Source organism: Sinocyclocheilus grahami, unplaced genomic scaffold, assembly GCF_001515645.1.
Source record: "Sinocyclocheilus grahami isolate Dianchi unplaced genomic scaffold, SAMN03320097.WGS_v1.1 scaffold138.1, whole genome shotgun sequence".
Lineage (NCBI taxonomy): Eukaryota > Metazoa > Chordata > Actinopteri > Cypriniformes > Cyprinidae > Sinocyclocheilus > Sinocyclocheilus grahami.
In genome coordinates this window covers 301,077-319,679 of record NW_015505317.1, presented here as the reverse complement: position 1 = coordinate 319,679, position 18,603 = coordinate 301,077, and the positions used below count along the sequence as shown (strand labels likewise).

General features: G+C 35.6%; 1 protein-coding gene and 1 long non-coding RNA gene across 2 annotated transcripts in view; both read right to left on the bottom strand.

The window, feature by feature from the left end:
* Window positions 1-4,072: 4,072 nt before the first annotated feature.
* LOC107591158 (uncharacterized) lies at window positions 4,073-5,950 on the bottom strand. The gene is made up of 2 exons (XR_001609857.1): window positions 5,752-5,950; window positions 4,073-5,504 (listed from the first exon to the last, which is right to left on the bottom strand). It is a non-coding gene; the product is annotated as an uncharacterized lncRNA (long non-coding RNA).
* A 49-nt stretch (window positions 5,951-5,999) lies between these two features.
* Window positions 6,000-18,603, bottom strand: part of LOC107591188 (disks large homolog 1-like) — a 156,153-nt gene continuing 143,549 nt past the window's right edge. The window contains exons 17-23 of the mRNA XM_016280271.1: window positions 16,277-16,453; window positions 15,021-15,087; window positions 13,066-13,165; window positions 8,512-8,553; window positions 7,014-7,064; window positions 6,775-6,876; window positions 6,000-6,010 (exon numbers count right to left, since the gene is read on the bottom strand). Of these exons, the coding sequence (XP_016135757.1) occupies window positions 6,000-6,010; window positions 6,775-6,876; window positions 7,014-7,064; window positions 8,512-8,553; window positions 13,066-13,165; window positions 15,021-15,087; window positions 16,277-16,453 (550 nt within the window). The remainder of the gene's footprint in view (window positions 6,011-6,774; window positions 6,877-7,013; window positions 7,065-8,511; window positions 8,554-13,065; window positions 13,166-15,020; window positions 15,088-16,276; window positions 16,454-18,603) is intronic.

Here is an 18,603-nt window from a genome sequence, read left to right as displayed (position 1 = left end):
ACAAATAGCCTATGAACCAAACTCTTTCCTTTCCTTTTGTTAATCTGTTAATTAGGCTATTTAAGTCAAATATTTCGCATATTTATTCATTTTATAGATATGATTTAATAAAAACAGATTTTGTTATTTTTAGTTAAACTTATTTTTGTTGCTTGTCTGTGCTCGTCCGACAAATGAATGGCTCTCTATGGCCCTCTGCTGGTCAAAACAATTTCTTTCCTAAATTGTAATACTTTTAGGTTTATTTCTAACCAGCAGATGGCAGAATTCTACACCTAACACCTAGATCAATATCCAGAAGCAACTTCAATTAAATTTAGGTCATCCTTTAAGTGATTTTTCCATAAAAAAATTAATATTTCACATGCAAGCTAATGGTGTAGTTGAGAAATGTTGTGGTAAATAGGTACAAAAGTACTTCATATCTCCCAAAACACAGCATTAATGTATTTATCTCTGTCATCTCGGTTTCATTTCCGTGGACTTTCGTAGAGCGCCGCGCCACACAAATAGCCTATGAACCAAACTCTTTCCTTTCCTTTTGTTAATCTGTTAATTAGGCTATTTAAGTCAAATATTTCGCATATTTATTCATTTTATAGATATGATTTAATAAAAACAGATTTTGTTATTTTTAGTTAAACTTATTTTTGTTGCTTGTCTGTGCTCGTCCGACACCTTTTTTCTCTTTTCCGACCCCGCAGCTCTCTCCGATAACTCATGCTATTTCTCCATGTTGAGAGTTTGGTGTTGCACATATTGCACCTGACTATGTGTGTCTTATGTGGCATTTTTCTGTCAAATTTTTGTGGCATTTTTTGGAAACAGACATTTCAAAATGCATCATAAACCACAAAAAATTATACCATTTGAAAGAATATTTATTTTTAATGTATTTTCTAATGTTTATATATACATAAATTCACAAAATGTATCACAAAAGTTGTGATAGAAGCAGTTGGCACATCCAGTAAAATGAATGGCTCTCTATGGCCCTCTGCTGGTCAAAACAATTTCTTTCCTAAATTGTAATACTTTTAGGTTTATTTCTAACCAGCAGATGGCAGAATTCTACACCTAACACCTAGATCAATATCCAGAAGCAACTTCAATTAAATTTAGGTCATCCTTTAAGTGATTTTTCCATAAAAAAATTAATATTTCACATGCAAGCTAATGGTGTAGTTGAGAAATGTTGTGGTAAATAGGTACAAAAGTACTTCATATCTCCCAAAACACAGCATTAATGTATAGATGAGATGTAAACAACAAAAAAAAATATATTATTTGTATGATTAAAAATGTATATATTTTTCACAATTACTCTTTCAATGTTTGGGGTCATACTGACCCTAAGGGACTTAAGTGTAAACAGGAAATGAGGGACATTTGAGGGTTAATTCCAGCAACAGGAAATAGACCAACTATTTTACCTGCAGAATTTTTTCTCTGGTGCTGTTTTGCGGTGTTGGTAAATTCACCACTTCATTTTGTTTGGTGTTGCACATATTGCACCTGACTATGCATTCTTATCCTTTTCTCTGATGAACTGAAAATAACATGAGTGTGTCCATCTCACAAATGTAGAATCCGTCTCTGCAGTCATCTCAACCATTTAACCCTCAATCGACCCCTGGGGTCAATATGACCCCAATCAACTTTTACTTAGTTTAAAAAATTGGTTCCCTTCATCTCAGTGGAATAAGATTTTGTGACTTTTCAACATTTTATATCTATATTCACATAAAAAAACTGGGCTTGATTCGGTTGTTCTGAAGGTATGTAAAACATTATTTTGTCCCTTGGAGTCAATATGACCCCACATTGAAATGAATGGGAAATGTGAAAAAAATTACATTTTATTTTTTTTTTATTTGTCAAAAAAAATAAAAAATCAGCCAAAAATGCAGAACAATGATGTAAAGGGGTGAGACCTAATGCACGCACACGGGCACACTCACACACACCCACCCATATATTTTTCACAATTACTCTTTCAATGTTTGGGGTCATACTGACCCTAAGGGACTTAAGTGTAAACAGGAAATGAGGGACATTTGAGGGTTAATTCCAGCAACAGGAAATAGACCAACTATTTTACCTGCAGAATTTTTTCTCTGGTGCTGTTTTGCGGTGTTGGTAAATTCACCACTTCATTTTGAGTTAAAATATATTGTTGTAACTTGCGTTACTGAGATTGCAACGATTAATAATATTACCCAAATTGTATTAGTAATGCGTTATATTACGGCGTTACAGCAAAAAGTAATATGCTACTGTAATATTATTACTTTTGTAATGCGTTACTCCCAACACTGTTGGTGACACACAGGCAGCTACAGACACAGGCTTTGGTGATGTGATCCTGAAAGAATATAATAAAAATGCATTATATGTAATGAAAATTATTTTTATTAGTAGTAGTAGCTACTTCAATTTTTTTTTTTAAACCATATTTGTCACAGATTGTATTGAAGGACAGTGAGGAAGCAGGATTCAGATGCAGAAGTACCTATTTTTATTAAGAAGATTACTGAACTCAAACCATTCACATAAAAATGAATTTAGACAACCAAATACTAAAACTCTACTACTCAATACTGTAGGAATATAATAGATCAAAGGAGAAAGGAACACAATACAACAGGATGCAAGCATATAAAAAAGAATCACTAAGCAAACAAACACAAAACTAAATGTGTATGTGACATTATATAAATACATTATATATTACATCTTATAATAATATGTAGAAACAACATTAGAAATCTGTGAAAATGCATGTAAATGATGTAATATGTCATATTTAATATGTCAATTATATGTTTATATACAATTTCTGATCCTTTCTGTTGTTGTGCATTTATAGCTTATCAATAAATGGTACACAGGTGTTCACTTTACATTAAGGTTCACTTTCACAGATTACTAACCTTTATAGCTAATCAGGTGTTCACTTTACATTAAGGTTCACTTTTACAGGTTACTAACGTTTATAATTCAATAATAAATGGTTCACAAGTGTTCACTTTACATTAAGGTTCACTTTTACAGGTTACTAACGTTTATAATTCAATAAATGGTTCACAAGTGTTCACTTTACATTAAGGTTCACTTTTACAGGTTACTAACGTTTATAGCTAATCAATAAATAGTTCACAGGTGTTCACTTTACATCAAGGTTCACTTTAACAAGTTATTAACATTTATAAATCATTAATAAATGGCTCATTACATTAAAGTTCACAGGCAATATTGGAATTAAAATTTTCAATATTAATATCTCATCAAGTCATGGGTGTGCGTTTATTATTTTTTTCCCCAAAATAAAAATCAAGATGATAATTTCATCTTGATAAAAAAAATATATCGGTTTCTAATCATTGCTGTGGATAGGCATCATTAACTTTTGCAGAGAATCATGGGTAAGGTACAGAGTAAATTCTGGTAAGAAACATTGTAAGAAAAGTGACACGAGTCATGAGATATAAATGAGAAAACCATAAATACAACACCCTTCAGTCTTGCTAAAATAGTAAATTTTTGGAGCATCATGATATAAATCAGGAATCTGGTTTTGAGAGACATAAGTATTAATAAATATATTTGTTAAGCATTTATAACATGCAAGTTAAAAATGGCTCACTATTTGGCAGGTATTGCATTAAAATCACCCTTTTACTCATGCATTTATAACTGCTTATCAATTATTTATAATGCACTTGTACATGAGTTATTAGTCATTTATTAACACCTTTATAAACCCTTTATAAAGGGAACCTTAATGTAAAGTGTTACCACTTAGATGGCTAATTTTTTAAGACTAGTCTAAGCAGTTTATGCAACCAGCCCCTGGTGTGTTGCTTAAAGTGATGGAAAAGTCTGTGGAACACAAAAGAAGATATTCTGAAGAATGGTAACCAACCCGTTTTGATTAGAAATGACTTAATGTACACTGTATGGACCAAACAGAAAAAAATAAAAATAAAAAAAAAAGCTCTCTAATACTTTTGTCAAACTAGAAATATATGACCTTATTCGCTATGGAAAAAGTTACACAAAGACACTGTGTATGAGAAAAAAAGTTTTTATTAGCTGTTCTCCTTTTTGACAAATGGAATGAATCAAGTTGGCAGATTATGTACATAATCCAGTCAAAAATGTGTTAGAATGCCATGATGACAAGTTAGAGAAGCAATCTTTTAGAAAACAATCATCTCCGAGTAACTTGAGAATGAAAAGGGGATGCTGTCAGTGCGCTCCCTGGTGGATAGTTAAAGTTGTGTTAGAGAGTGGCAAAGCAAATCTCTCTTCAGCTATGGGCAGTCAACAAGTTCACATACATGGAGGCAAGAATCTCCTAGCCTCTAACGTTTACAGTTCATGCTAGCTCTGACATTTTCACAATCCCAGGTGAAAACAGAAAGAGAAGCCCTCTCCTCCGCTTCTCGCTTATATTTAATGCATCAAAGACTATTGCTTTTAGAAATCATGCACGTTACATGAAAAAGTAAATATGACAACTATATAGGAGAGAGAGAGAGCTGAAGACTACAAACTGCCAACTTGAGTTTTATTTCATACTGTTTGAGCAGATGCAAATGGAACACCAACATTCAGTCCATGTGTCCTGTGTGTCTGTGTTTTTGCATAAAACAAACCATTTACAACAAAGGTGATGGTGGTAAAAGTAAAGGAAAATATATATTTATATATCTATTTATATTTACTTCTATATACATACACACATATTCATATGAGTGTATGTTTGACATTATAAAGAAAATAATTCCCATAGGTGTGGAGTTCAATTAAAGCTCAATATAGAGTTTCATTATAACAAAATAGGCAGTATATTGAGGGTTGAATATACATTACAATTTATACTCTCTTATTTGCATTGTTTCTTTAAGAATGTCATCACCTGGATTTGAACGATAATTGTAAGCTGTTCCTTTTCACCTTGACTAAAAGCTACTCCCATATGCACCTTGATTAAAATGTACACAGATTGTTAAGACAAATAGACATTTCATATAAAAAGAAGAACTTTTGTGCCAAATGTTTTTGTCCTCTTTGTGCACTTGTGACAAAACAGATCAGCTGCTTAAAATTAGTGGGCTGCTTGATTTTACAAGATAACTGAGAGAAAACAAAAGTAATATGGTGGCTGCAGTTCACGTAGCTCAAATCTGTCTGACAAAAACGTAAGAACATATGTTAACTGAAAAAGAACCATCCAAAACATGCTCTTAATGCAAAAACGTGCAAAGTGGTGCTTTAAGTCTTTTCAGAGACAGACATGAAAGCGTTAACTTCTGATCATATAAGGGAAAAAGAACAAACTAAAATGTATATAATGTATTATCTCATTGGTTTTCCTTCGAGAAAGTCACCTCCCTTAAACATTAAGGAATCTGTACCGTATAATCTGTCCAGTGAGTCGCTGGTCAAGCATGTCTCCTCCCACCGGAGGAGGAAATGCGGAGATTGGGATGCGAGTTCTAGACAGCAGTTTCAAAGAGAGGCATGAGAGAGAGAGAGAGAGAGAGAGAGAGAGAGAGGTGGCCGTAAGACCACCATGACCCCAAGCCCGTCCAAAGAAAATTTATTTCCTATACTCAGGGGTCAGAAAGCCAATGCAAGGAGCAGGCCAGGTTAGTATAAAAAAAAGAAAGAAAGAAAAAAAAAACCAACCAAAAAAAAAACGTTTAAAGAAGAATAAGGTTTATTTGTCTCCAGTCGTCTCACAATTTCTCTTTGACTGGAACCCAGATGAACGGCCCAGACTGCTCCTCGATGACCTGCTTAACCTGGTTGTAGATCTCTTCTAATGTGTCCCCTTGCACAATGGCTGAAGGAAAGATAAAATGACGATCAATGAGTATCAGAGATCTCCATGTTCAATGGAAACATATAAAAATTCTCAGGAAAGTTGAGACTGGATACAGCTGGCCCACAATGATTTGCCACTGGTATTTAATTTTATTTAGTAATATTTAAGGAAATCCTACAAATATCAAAAGTAAATAATACTTGGAATACTTAAAAGTATTGTATCATAAACGCACACAAAAACAAAATTTGATAAATTTAGTTTTGTCCTGAGGTGCAGCCACATAAGCAAGATTTTGGAGAAATTTCACAGCAAAAAAGGTTCATTGTCGATAGTCATTAATGTAGTGAGGTATGAAGCACACCTCATACAGAAGTCACTTTCAAACCAAGCAGCACTTTTTGTTGGTCAACGCATATTTCAAAATCTGTGTGAATTAAGCTGTTGTTGCTACATTTCATGTTTGTATTGTTACAGCAATATAAAACTCAAAAATCTTTTGTGTAAGCACCAATACAAAGAAACTAAAGGGCATTTGCAGTGGGTCTGATTGATATTTCAAACTGATTGCTTCCTCTTTTTAATGTTCTGTTTTGGAAAATTTTAAATGTATTTATTCTGAATACGGAATTAAACTGAAAATAAACATAATATAGTAAGACTCCAGGCAAAACTCCTGGAAATACAGGCAATCTTTCCTCTGGCTGAAGGTTATTTACTGTGAGGAGATATAAAGCCACAAACCACACAGTAAAGATGCACATCCTATTTATTATTTTAATGGCAGTGGTTTTGTGCAAATTATGAGTACTTTTTAATCAAATTATAATCAGTAAGCTTGGCTTTTATCAACAAATTGCACAGGAATGGCCATCAAAACAATGCAGACGATATGAAATACTGCAGAAGAAATGATAAAACCGTGATTATGTACTCACGGGGAACACACGATCCAAACTTGTCCGGAAACTCCGAGATTAGATCATCATTAATCCGGTCTTTCATGGGTCCAAGGACAATCACTGGACGAGCATAACTCACTGTAAACCACAATAATAACCTTACAATGGGTCCTTACGATCAATCAGTCAAGCAGAATCACACACTGACACCGTTAAATGAAGTGATATTAACCAATGTAACACAATAAAAGAAAGCCATAATGAAAGACACTTACCTTCCTGTTGCGTGACTGTTTCATACGAGAGGACATACTCTTCCTGTCCACCTAGTAGAGACAGAAATACTGAGTTAAAACATCTTCATGTACTGTGTAGTTCAATTTAATTAACCCAACATGCATATATAGACTCAACTAAAGTTAGTAAAACACTCCTCAGAGTTACAAACAGTTTGAACTCGCATGAACTCTGTATCAGAGGATTTTGAGAAGCATCTACTAGAATTCAGAGATATGTTTTCAAAAGTGGAACTATTCTTTTCATCTTAAATATGTCTTAGATACTCTCATACAGCGACTTCTCTGAGAGGACTTTAGCATGTGATCTAACAGCTAAAGGACATTAATTAACTAATTATTCATAATGTATGCTGCTGTTCAAATGTATGGGGTGAGTAAGATTTTTTTAAAGAAATGAATACCGTTATTCAGCAAGCACACATTAATTAAATGTAGCAGTAAAGAATCCTTAAAAAAAAAACACTGCATCCCAGTTTTCAAATGGTTTGCAACATTGATAAAAATGAAGGTTTGAGTACCAAATCAGCATAGAATGATTTCTGAACAATCATGTGATGCTGAAAATTCAGCTTTGCCATACATTTGCATTAAAAAATAATAATAATTAAATATAAAGAATTTATTACACAATTTTACAGGTTTTACTGTATTTATGCTTTGATGAGCTTTGAAAAATATTAATAAAAAAAAATAAAAAAAATTACAAAATAAATAATTTATTTAAAAATCTTACCAAATCCAAACCTTTGAACAACAGTGTATAAATTATTAAACGGTTTAAAAGACTGCGAGAGACTTGTGAGATTGAAATGTAACTGAAATCTGATGTTGAGTGATCAGATGCATTTCTTTTGCTCTTGTTTTGAACAGTAGTCTCTAATTTTCACACTCTGTTCAGATGAGATTTATGAGCCATGTAGCATTAACAAAGTTCAAGAGGTTTTTCAGACCACTCAATGTGAATGATAGGCGAGTTACAAAACTACTGAAAGCCACAGGCTGTTCAAATGACTGTGACATCTTATTTGAAGGTAATATTCCAGGCCATAATATGCTGTGTCCCCAGCATGATCACTACGCAAGGTGCGCAGATAACCAGCACCTGTTTTATCACCTGAAACTGCCATGTAGGGCAAATCATAAAGCTAGCTTATGAACTATAAAGCATAGTAGAGTAAAAGAAGCTTCTGTCGGTTAAATCAATAGTGTGTTGTAATTATCTTGGCTTTTGCTACTGCATTTTTAAAAAGATCAAAATATCTATTTTATTTGAAATATTACATTAAATAGTTTTTGTGTAAAATCTTGACTCTGATGTTGGTCTTGAATAGTAAACATCTTTCAAGTATGTGTGTGCATATAACACAAAGGAAAGCTGAGGGAACAAAGGGAAATAAACACTCAAACTCATGAAATTTAAAGAGATGAATTCAATAACAACGATGAAAGGGAATAAAGGGGAACGCAAACTTACGGTAACTACTTTCACTATCGCTGGCATTAGAAGTTACATGCTCTGAAACCATAAAGAGGGAAAATAAACACTACAGACACAAAAACAAGCTTTGCAGGAATATGTCAGACACAACACTAAGATCAGTCACCAGCAGATGGCAGTGTTAAGAACTTGTACAGGACATTTGAGGCTTTGAAGCTCATCTCATTTTGTTCAATTTATCATAAATTTGCTTCTATAAAACAAGTATGAAACATTTAAAGTGAAAGTGACGTGACATGTAGTCAAGTATGGTGTCCAATACTCGGAATTGGACACAGTTATAGCAGTCAAAGAAAAACATCTCATCATCTAATTGCCTCTGAATGTAAGAAATTCTGTCGGGGGTCTTAACACAGTCATGGTGCAGTGAACATTGATGGACAGAGGGGCTCCACTTCACCACCTAAAAGTGTCTCAATGTAGAAGCCTAAGAAAAGACACATATACTAAACATTTAGGTATTATGGAAGATTGTAAATAACCTTTTCCTATCAGCCATGCTGATCTTAACCCCTCATGTTCTGTTGTTTCCACTCTACCATTCAAAAGTTTGGGGTTATTTTAATTTATTTTATTTTTAAAGAAAGGAATACATTTATTTAGCAAGAATACATTTAAGGGGTCATGAACTGCCTTTGTTTTTTATTTTGTATTGTTCTCTGAGGTCCACTTAATGTTATCAAGACTTTGACATAAAAAAAAATCATAATTTAGTAGTAATAAGACATTTTCTGTCTTGTTTTGACCCTTCTCATCGGAACGCTCTGTTTGAATAGGTGTGGTGGATTGTAGACTCGGAAGTAAACGCCCACCGCTATGATTGGCTAACAGCGGTGTATGTTTGACAGCCTACAGCCTTCATAGAGGAACGCTGCTGTGAAAAAAACGCATACATACTCAGTATATCAAACGATCAGTAATAACAGACAAAGCAATAGTGACCACATCATAAAAACAGTTATTCTCACTTGTGTGGTGCAACATTACTGTCAGATCCAATTTTGTCATCACAGCATCGTCTTTTAGTTTCAATCTTTCTGAAAATCCTGCGTCAAATTGTGCCTTGTTTGTAAACTAATATGAAGTGAAAATGAAGTGAACAAAGGACCAAGTTCTTACTGATGCGGTCTGGAAATTCATTAAAAATAAAGTTAATCAAATAAAGTTTATTGTTTGGTTTCTGTCTGGACCTGCCTTTGCCTCTCTCGTTATTTACACTATATGGGTGAATCAGTGGGCGGAGCTAAACAGGCAGTGATGTAGAAGCAGGCGTTGATCATCTTCTGCGGAGGTGGTGTTTAGCCATACGATTACGTCATAAAGTGGCACATTCCACAAGCTGTCGTTTTGGCAGATTGGCTTCAATATAAGCAGTTTTTAGACTAAGGAGAGAGTTCTGAAACTGAGTTGGTTGGGGTGGTGGTGGTGGTGTGTGTGCCCGAAGCGTGAATCCTTATAAGGGAAAGCAACTAACGATTCCTAACACCGTGTCTACACCAGATGCGAGCGGCACAACGCGACAAAATACTATAGAACCACTGATCTATAATAGAGATTAATTATATATAAATAAGTCAATAGAACTCATTATAATCAGTGATGTTGTCTACACTTGATGCGGCGCGGCGCAGCGTGACACGACAAATCTCTGACAGTAAACTGCTGCCGCGTTTTATTTATGACATGCTGACACAAATTTCAAATGATTTTCAACGGTCGCTTTGTCGCGTCCAGTGTAGACAGACTTTAGCTGATGTGGTGCGACACGACTACTGTCGCGTCCGGTGTAGACACGGTGTAAGGAGAGATGACTGAGGATGATGGCGACTGATTTGCAGATCCTCAGTACCACTGACAAACATATAATCTTGTATAATGTGTTGTAAGTACTGCCGCACCATAGTATAAACAGTATGTGCGATCATGAATCTCGAAAGTGAAAGTGAAACTAAAAAGCGATCGTGCATTCAAAGGGGGGATCACAATGCCGGCGCAACATCGTGATGCCTATCAGCCATCGGCGATGGACGATGGCATCGTCTATCGGCCCAACCCGAATTTTCAACGTTGGTAATAATAAGAAATCTTTCCTTGGCGCATAATCAACAAATAAAAATATTTTATGAAAGATCATGTGACACTGAAGACTGGAGTAATGGCTGCTGAAATTCAGCTTTGCCATCACAGGAATAAAATGCATGTTAAAATATATTAAAATAGAAAATAAATATTTTAAGTTGTGAAAATATATCACAATATATTGTTGTTTTTACTGTATTTTTGACCAAATAAATACAGTATTGGTGATACTTCTTAATAATAATTCTTTCAAATATTACGGACCCAAAACGTTTTAAAAGTTATTTTTAAAATTATCTTCTGATTTCCCTTCATATTGTTTTAGCATTTTTGATTTGACCAAGTACGTAGAAATGATTGAAGACTGTATAACAATGTAGACATGTATTTTTCAGAAACTCGTTATACTGTAGTTGTTTCTGTTTGAAAGAAATCAAAATAAAGAACTAAAGGGAGTGTGTATCTCAGTGCCCACATCAAACAGAACATGAGAGTTCAATTTAGCATTATTTGCACTTGATTTGTCCCCAAAAGCACATCTCAAACTCATCTCCCGAAGCAAAATCACAGTAGTAACTACATTTTTACATATTCTGAAGAAAACAAAATGGTGCAAAACTCGCTGCTCCAATGCTAAGGTCTTGTGGATGGTTTCCAAGGCATTGCTATGCAGTTGCTAGGTGGTTGATTACTGGCAAGTTAAAAGAGCCCACACCCCAAGCACTAGGATTTTTTTGAGATTCACTAGGCAAAAAATAATGTTCAATTGCTTAGTGGGGAGAATAAGTAAAGCAAAAGATGCGAGTTACACACCAATGTTCAATTCTTCAGGTTAGGCATTTGTTCAAAGACCTAAACCTGGGGTTCCCACACTTTTTTTGTCAGCTGAACCCTTTAGAAGTAAAATATTTACTGAGATTACCTGAGATTTTAATTTAATTTGCATGTTCACGCTTCTCTGGTGTTGGTTTATGGTCACGACATCCAAGGAAACAGATAAAAATATCAAATCTATTTATTTCTAGTAAGTGTTTTATTTTGGTTGTTTTAATTTTCAGTTTCAAGTTATACATTATTTATTTACAATACAAATATTTACTTCTTAAATTCTTTACTTTCAAATATTCAACACCTTTGAGCTTTTAACATATGAAATACTCAAGTTTTTATTTTTGGCAGAATACTGGTTTTGTTCATTTTGGAACAAAAATTTAGGAAAAATCTTATGAGAATCTGAATATAATATATCACTATTTTATTTTTATGTCAGTCAATTGTGCTGCACCATTTGTTTATTTTAATGTTCTATTCAATTTAATTACTTATCTTTTCATCAACTCACAAACCCCCATTTAGGAAACCCTACACCGAAGTATTAGCCATAATAATCACCACTATTTAATCAATGCATTTATAAGGCAAATGTTGTTAAAGGGATAGTAAACCCAAAAATGAAAATCTCCCTCACATCGTTCCAAACCTGTATGCATTTCTTTCTTCTGAAGAACATAAGATATTTTGAAGAATGTTGGTAACCAAACAGTTTCAGTTCGCATCAATTTCCATTGTATTTTTTTGTCCATGCAATGGAAGTCAATGGGACATGAAACTGTATGGTTACCAACATTCTTCAAAATATCTTATGTTCTTCAGAAGAAAGAAATGCATACAGGTTTGGAAAGATGCGAGTACTTTTTAAATTTTTGGGTGAACCATCACTTTAAGCAATACTCTAGAAACTGCCACCATAAATTTAACTGTGTTATTGTCATGGTTAAACATGTTTCCATCCTGGTATAAAACAACACATAAATTATGTAAATTTATAAATTAGTAAATTATGACAGAAAATTCATTTTTGGGTGAAATATACCCCTTTAAGAGGAGCAGAATTAACATGTTAAGGGTATAGTGGACAACAAAGGACCTGAACATAGCTCTGGATCTGCAAAGCTTGTGTTTTACAGCCATCTAGATATAACACAGGCTGCAGATAACACAATTCTAACCAAACATCACTGCTAAACGTGTAAGTAACAATTTATGGGGAATAAAGGGAGTTTGTTTGGTGGGGCCGGTGGGGTTCTGTAGGTCTGCTGTGGCCTTTGTGGACTTACTCAAGCCTTTGTCGTCACTCAGGTCCTGTGGAGCAGTCGGCAGAGAGCACGGAACCAGAGAAAACCACAAAAATAACAATGATTACTGGAACAACATATCACGTCTTACCGATGAACACTGCTCCTGCCTCGCAACAAACCCAGATATGGAGACTTCAGTGGTTTTCGATGGACATACGGTCCCCTAAATGATCTCACAATGACATACAGTAGAAGAGATCAACCAAATTAGCCGTCATGTTTAGGGTTGTTACAGAAGCAGGAGTTTTGTTCAGCGGTGCTGGTGTAGCCGCGTGTGGCGCTACCCTGCCCTGCACACGGCTAATGTACTTACGCTCCACATCGCTTGTTTCCTGTTCGCTGGGGTCCTTGTTCTTGTAGAAAGGGAATTTTCGCGAAAAGAGGTTCTTTTTACGCTTGTCATTGAGCGACTGCTGGGAAGGAGGAGAGGGAGGGATGGAGAACAAAAAAGGAAGAACAGATGGAATGGTGTTGGGTGTCTAGTTGAAGTATGAACAAATGCCCAACTTAACAGATGCCCATGTTACTGACTCTATAGCCACCACCAACCAATAAAATGATGCTGGAATGACAAAAATCAATAATGCTAGAATTTATGAATAGATATGAAACCAGATCTTGGTTTGGAGATGGCAACAGACACAGTAGAGTTTCTGAGAGATTACTTGAGTATCAGATCAATTTAAAGGGTAGTTACCACCACCAAGGATAGCACGGTGGGTTGCTAGCATAATTTGGACAAATTCAAGGACATGCAGACCAGCCCCCAAAATTAAGTTAGTTGATTAAAGTTAGTGAAAGGGTTTGGACGGGAACAAAGTTACAACACACATAAAGGACATAAACAGATGGACAGCTGAGTAATGTGCAGGAAGAGAAAGTGAAGAGCAGTTTGACATCAATGGCAAGCGTATACATCTTTTTGTTCTCTGAAATATTCATGCACACGTGCTGCATTAGTGAATGCAGTTGAAAATGCTGAGACAGTGAAGAGTGGATGATGAGTTGTTCTGGTACTAAACACAATACTGCTGCAAAGACTAAAGAGTTATAATCACTAGGGCTGGGTAATATATATTGAATTACGGAGATATTGAAATTAATCAGCATTGTGAATATTGCAATGAGTAGAGTAGCTTTTTAATTTTTTATCCGTTACAGTTTTTAAAGATCATGTCATATATATATATATAGATAACTTCATTAGAAAAAAACTGTGTTGGAGTAAATTGGTAAACTTGGTCAAACAGTAATTTCAGTGAATCTATTCATAACTGATTTAATGATATTTGTATCATTCACTGAAGCCCATTCCCAGAGTGGGATATTTCATATAATTATTCAAATCTGTTAGTCAAAATATTACATTAGTGTTATTATTTTATATTAATGGTACAGTATAAATAAACAAAGTGAAACAATGTGAAAAACATTCCTTTTTTTTTACTGCATTTTACTTCTTACATTAAACATTTTCAATCTACAATGGCAGTTCGGCTGAAAATATGGTCGTTTTGAATTTATATATATATATATATTTTTTTTTATTAAGTCAGAGCAAGTATATAAATACTGTGATATATCTTGAATGTCCAATATGCTGTTTTGGTGCTCAAGTAACATTTTTTGTTATTATTAGTGTTGAAAACAGTTGTACTGCTTAATATTTCTGTGTAAACATTTATATGAATAGAATGTAAAATACACTCTTTTTTTATTTTTTTGCCATATTGCCCAGCCCTAATAGTCACATGCGGTTAAGAATCCTCTCACAGGAGAGAATTGTGAACAAACATACAGGATTAGTACACTATATTCAGTAAAAAGAGATTTTAATTAATTTCACAAATAGAAACTTTCAAACAAGCATCTCATTTATGAAGAATGATTAATCACTTTTACACTTCGTTAGAGTTTACACTTGCCAGCTGTTAGTCGTCCTATGTGAGAACAGTTTTGACTTTTGAAAAGTCACACAAGAGGTGCAACAAAATTTTTCTAAAGCTGAACATCATGTTAGCACTTTTCATCTCAAGTTATCATAAAATAACAATGTTTTAGAAATAGGCTACAAGGCGTGTTCATAATGGTTTCTGGTTTCTGTCGAATTAAGATTATGTTGGCATCACTGCGAGTAAACTTAATTACATTTTTACACAAAAGACCCATTCATAATGTATTAGTCTATAAACTGCTGCTTTTTAAAGGCATTAAAAGCATGTTTATGTCATGCCGGACATGGTAAAAATTTGAGCAGCAAACACTTACCCCTTTGTCTCGAGACTTGGAGTTGAATTTAACCGTCTTTAACCTGGCTCTTTCTTTTCTCTCCACCCTGAAGAGGAAGGAGACAAACACTGTAGGACGACTGTTTTCACTGTTAATACACAACAAGTGTCCTGAGTTTATTATGTATACAGTATGTGTTTAAACTAAAATGTACCATGTACCATGAATAAAGGATTACTAAAGGAAGTCCTGTATAATTAGGCTGGTTTAGGGTAACATCCACCAGACGCTGCTCTGGCGTACTTCTTAGGGAGAGTTTACATGAGATCAACAAGTGTCCTGAGTTTATTATGTATACAGTATGTGTTTAAACTAAAATGTACCATGTACCATGTACCATGAATAAAGGATTACTAAAGGAAGTCCTGTATAATTAGGCTGGTTTAGGGTAACATCCACCAGACGCTGCTCTGGCGTACTTCTTAGGGAGAGTTTACATGAGACGCTTGGTTAAAAAAATCTAGATGACATCTAACCTTTAAAATCCAAATATGACGACGCAGATCAGAAACTTTCACAAAGAGAAATCCCAACTTGTTTCTAAAAATACAGAGCATTGCTGGCTGCCCCCAGTGCTTCAAGACCAAAGCGTCATCAGCGGGGAGGCGAGAGAGGAACATTTTTAAAATGAGGTGAGAAGTCAATTACCAACTTCAATCAGTATACAGTCGGGTGGAGAGAATGAGAGAGAAACTCTCACAGCATCACGCATCACTGCTTGTCTCGAAGCAGTTTTAACAGGATCGTAGGATAACAAAAAATATAATAATTTTATTATTAGTTTTAATAAAAAATTTAAACCCCTGGGACATAAAAGTGCTCTTGATTGAAGAAATGCCCACATCAAACCATTTTGAAATCTCCAGCTGCTGAGTCAAGTTAAAACCCTCATCACACAGAGAGCAGAGTGACTTTTACTTCAATTTTCACTTATGTAAGCATATATAGTCTCAAATATGATAATTCTTGGATACCATTGTGCTGGTACAGTATACATGTGCTCATTGCTCATCGTTACAAATTACAATGCATAACGCATAGTAATTAAACCAAAACGAAGAAAGACAGTGAACTGAAACAGAAGACATTGTAAAAGAGCCATTAGTGGAAAGACTAGTCGAGTCGTGGGTAATGTGGCTTTAAATGCACAATTGTGTTAATCATTGTAAAGAGGGTTAACAGTGTTATATTTCTACAGTAGAGTGAGCTCTGGAACGCATGGGGGCACAGCCTACCTCTTCTTGCTGGGAATGACGCCCATCTCCTCCATCTCGCCATCTGGAGTCATATGCCGCGCTTGCCACCACTCCTCATCCGAAGCATTCAGGACATGTAGGATGTCGCCGAAGCGGAAGTTCAGCCCCTGACTGGGCAGGCCGGAGTCTTTCGTTATGTCATAATCAAACAGGGCCCTAGAGGAGTGAGAATGTATTAAGAATTGTTTTTCAGAGAAGAAAAAATAAGACAGCAAAAAGCCAATGAATGTTAATGAACTCCTTTGTTGATAAAGTAAATAATAATAATAACAATAATAATAAATAAAAAATATAAAAATTAGTGCTGTCAAAATTAACGCGTTAACGCATGTGATACATTTTTTAATTTTAACGCATAAAAAAATATTTAAAGCAATTGAGACAGGGATGGAGCTAGGGTTGGCCACCCCATTCACAACTGCTGGTTCGGTCTCTTTTTTTCTTGACAAGAATTGCGTTTATTTAGATTCAGAACATCTTTATGACCACATCAAAGAGACTTTTCAGACGCGCACTCCATCTTCACCTCAGCGCCAGGAGCCAGTCAAACGAGTGTGAAATAAAAGGTACAGGTGACGAGGGAGCTTCAGCAGAACAACAGTGAACTGCGGTCAGATGAGATGTTGTCAGGCCATATGTTATTAAAGTGCAAGAGAAACTACAAGCATGCAATGTCATAGCTATGTCGTCAGTTAAGTCATGAAGTTACCAAAAAGGCGATTAAAGCTGCCTTAAATCTGTGCATGCAGTAAGTATTTGTTATATACGAGTCAGATTTAAAAATATGTCTCTGAAATGAAGTGGTTTTCAAGCAGCCCAGCACTGTCTCCCTCATCTAACACACCCGATTCAACTCGTCAGCTCATTAGTAGACTTTAAGAGCTGAAGTGGGTCAGAAAAGGTAAAGCGTTTTGAGAAAATATGAGTGTAAAAGCAACCAAAATAACCTAATAACCCAGCTGCTGTGATGTCTGTTAATCAAAGAACAAAAGCAAAACAAAGAGGAAATCATTAACTTTTGTAGCTTTAAGGATTCATCTATATTTAATTTAGAATTTAGTGTTTTAGCGACCCCAATAACATGATATTTAGCCCCTGGAATGCGAATTTTACTGGAAGATCCCCGCCGAAAAACGTGTATTTAACCCCCAGAATGGATTTTTACAGGGGAACCTCCTCGGAATGCGATTGGACTACTTTTATTGCGAAAACCTGGCAACCCTGTTCATAAGCGCCACCTCCTGTCAGAGAGTGCGGCTCATTCAGACCTGCTGTTTTTGTTTCGTGCAGATGTTTTATGTAGCAAATAAATAAATAACACCTAAAGTCAGAACATTCTTTTTTTGTTTTAAATCCTGAAATTAATCTAAATCAAATCAAAAACAACTGCCTGTGCAGATCGTGATTAAAATGCAGTGGTTGCCTCTAATTTCAAATGGCTAGATATTTTTGTTTGAAGCCAGTTTGTTTGTTATAAAGCAAATAGCCAATAAATAAATTTGCTTAAATATCAGTATCAGAATCAGCCAATTTGCTAGTTTTTTAAAAAAAAAGTAAAAAAGAAAAGAAAATCAGAATTCTGAATCAGCTATGATCGGAGCATCACTTATTAAAATACTAAGTAAAAGCCCTCAAATTTGAAGTACAATCTGGGATGTCTTTTTCTATCAATTCTTCAATAGGTAGATCTTGTCTTTCATTAAGGCCGAGGTCAGGGATCTTGGGCCTAAAAAGGTTGGTGACCACTGCGCTAGAGAGACCAATCTACTTTGAGTGTAAACTAAACGAGCCAATGCACATTGGCATGCGATGATTGCATCCAGCTGCCACTGATCGCAGCACGAGTATAAATAGGCAGCAGATGCGACGCATGCTCAGGTTTTCGCTGAGGAGCCGAGCCGGTGACCCGGCCGTTCAGCGGTGGTGGTACAGCAGCCGTGGCAACGGGACGTGGCATCTCCGTTCCCTCCTTCAGGGAACGAGGGTTACAATACGTAACCAAGATGATCCCTTTCAGTCGGTCACTCTCGACGTCACATCGGTGACGACGAATTGGGAATCCCTACCAAAGCGCCATGGATGCTGCCCCTTCCAGTGTCTTGTGTGAGTCACCTGCGCCCCCTTTTGGTGTAGGCCGGGGTTCGCAACAAGAAGGCCAGTCACTGTTGTCGTAGCACTACCCACTCAGTGAGATTGGATAACACTGGGAAAACGTACCCTTTCCACCCGGAACAGGAACATTGCGGAAGCCCCATCCTTCCCGAAGGAGGTTTCGGAAGCACTTACACATATGGACAACCGTGTAC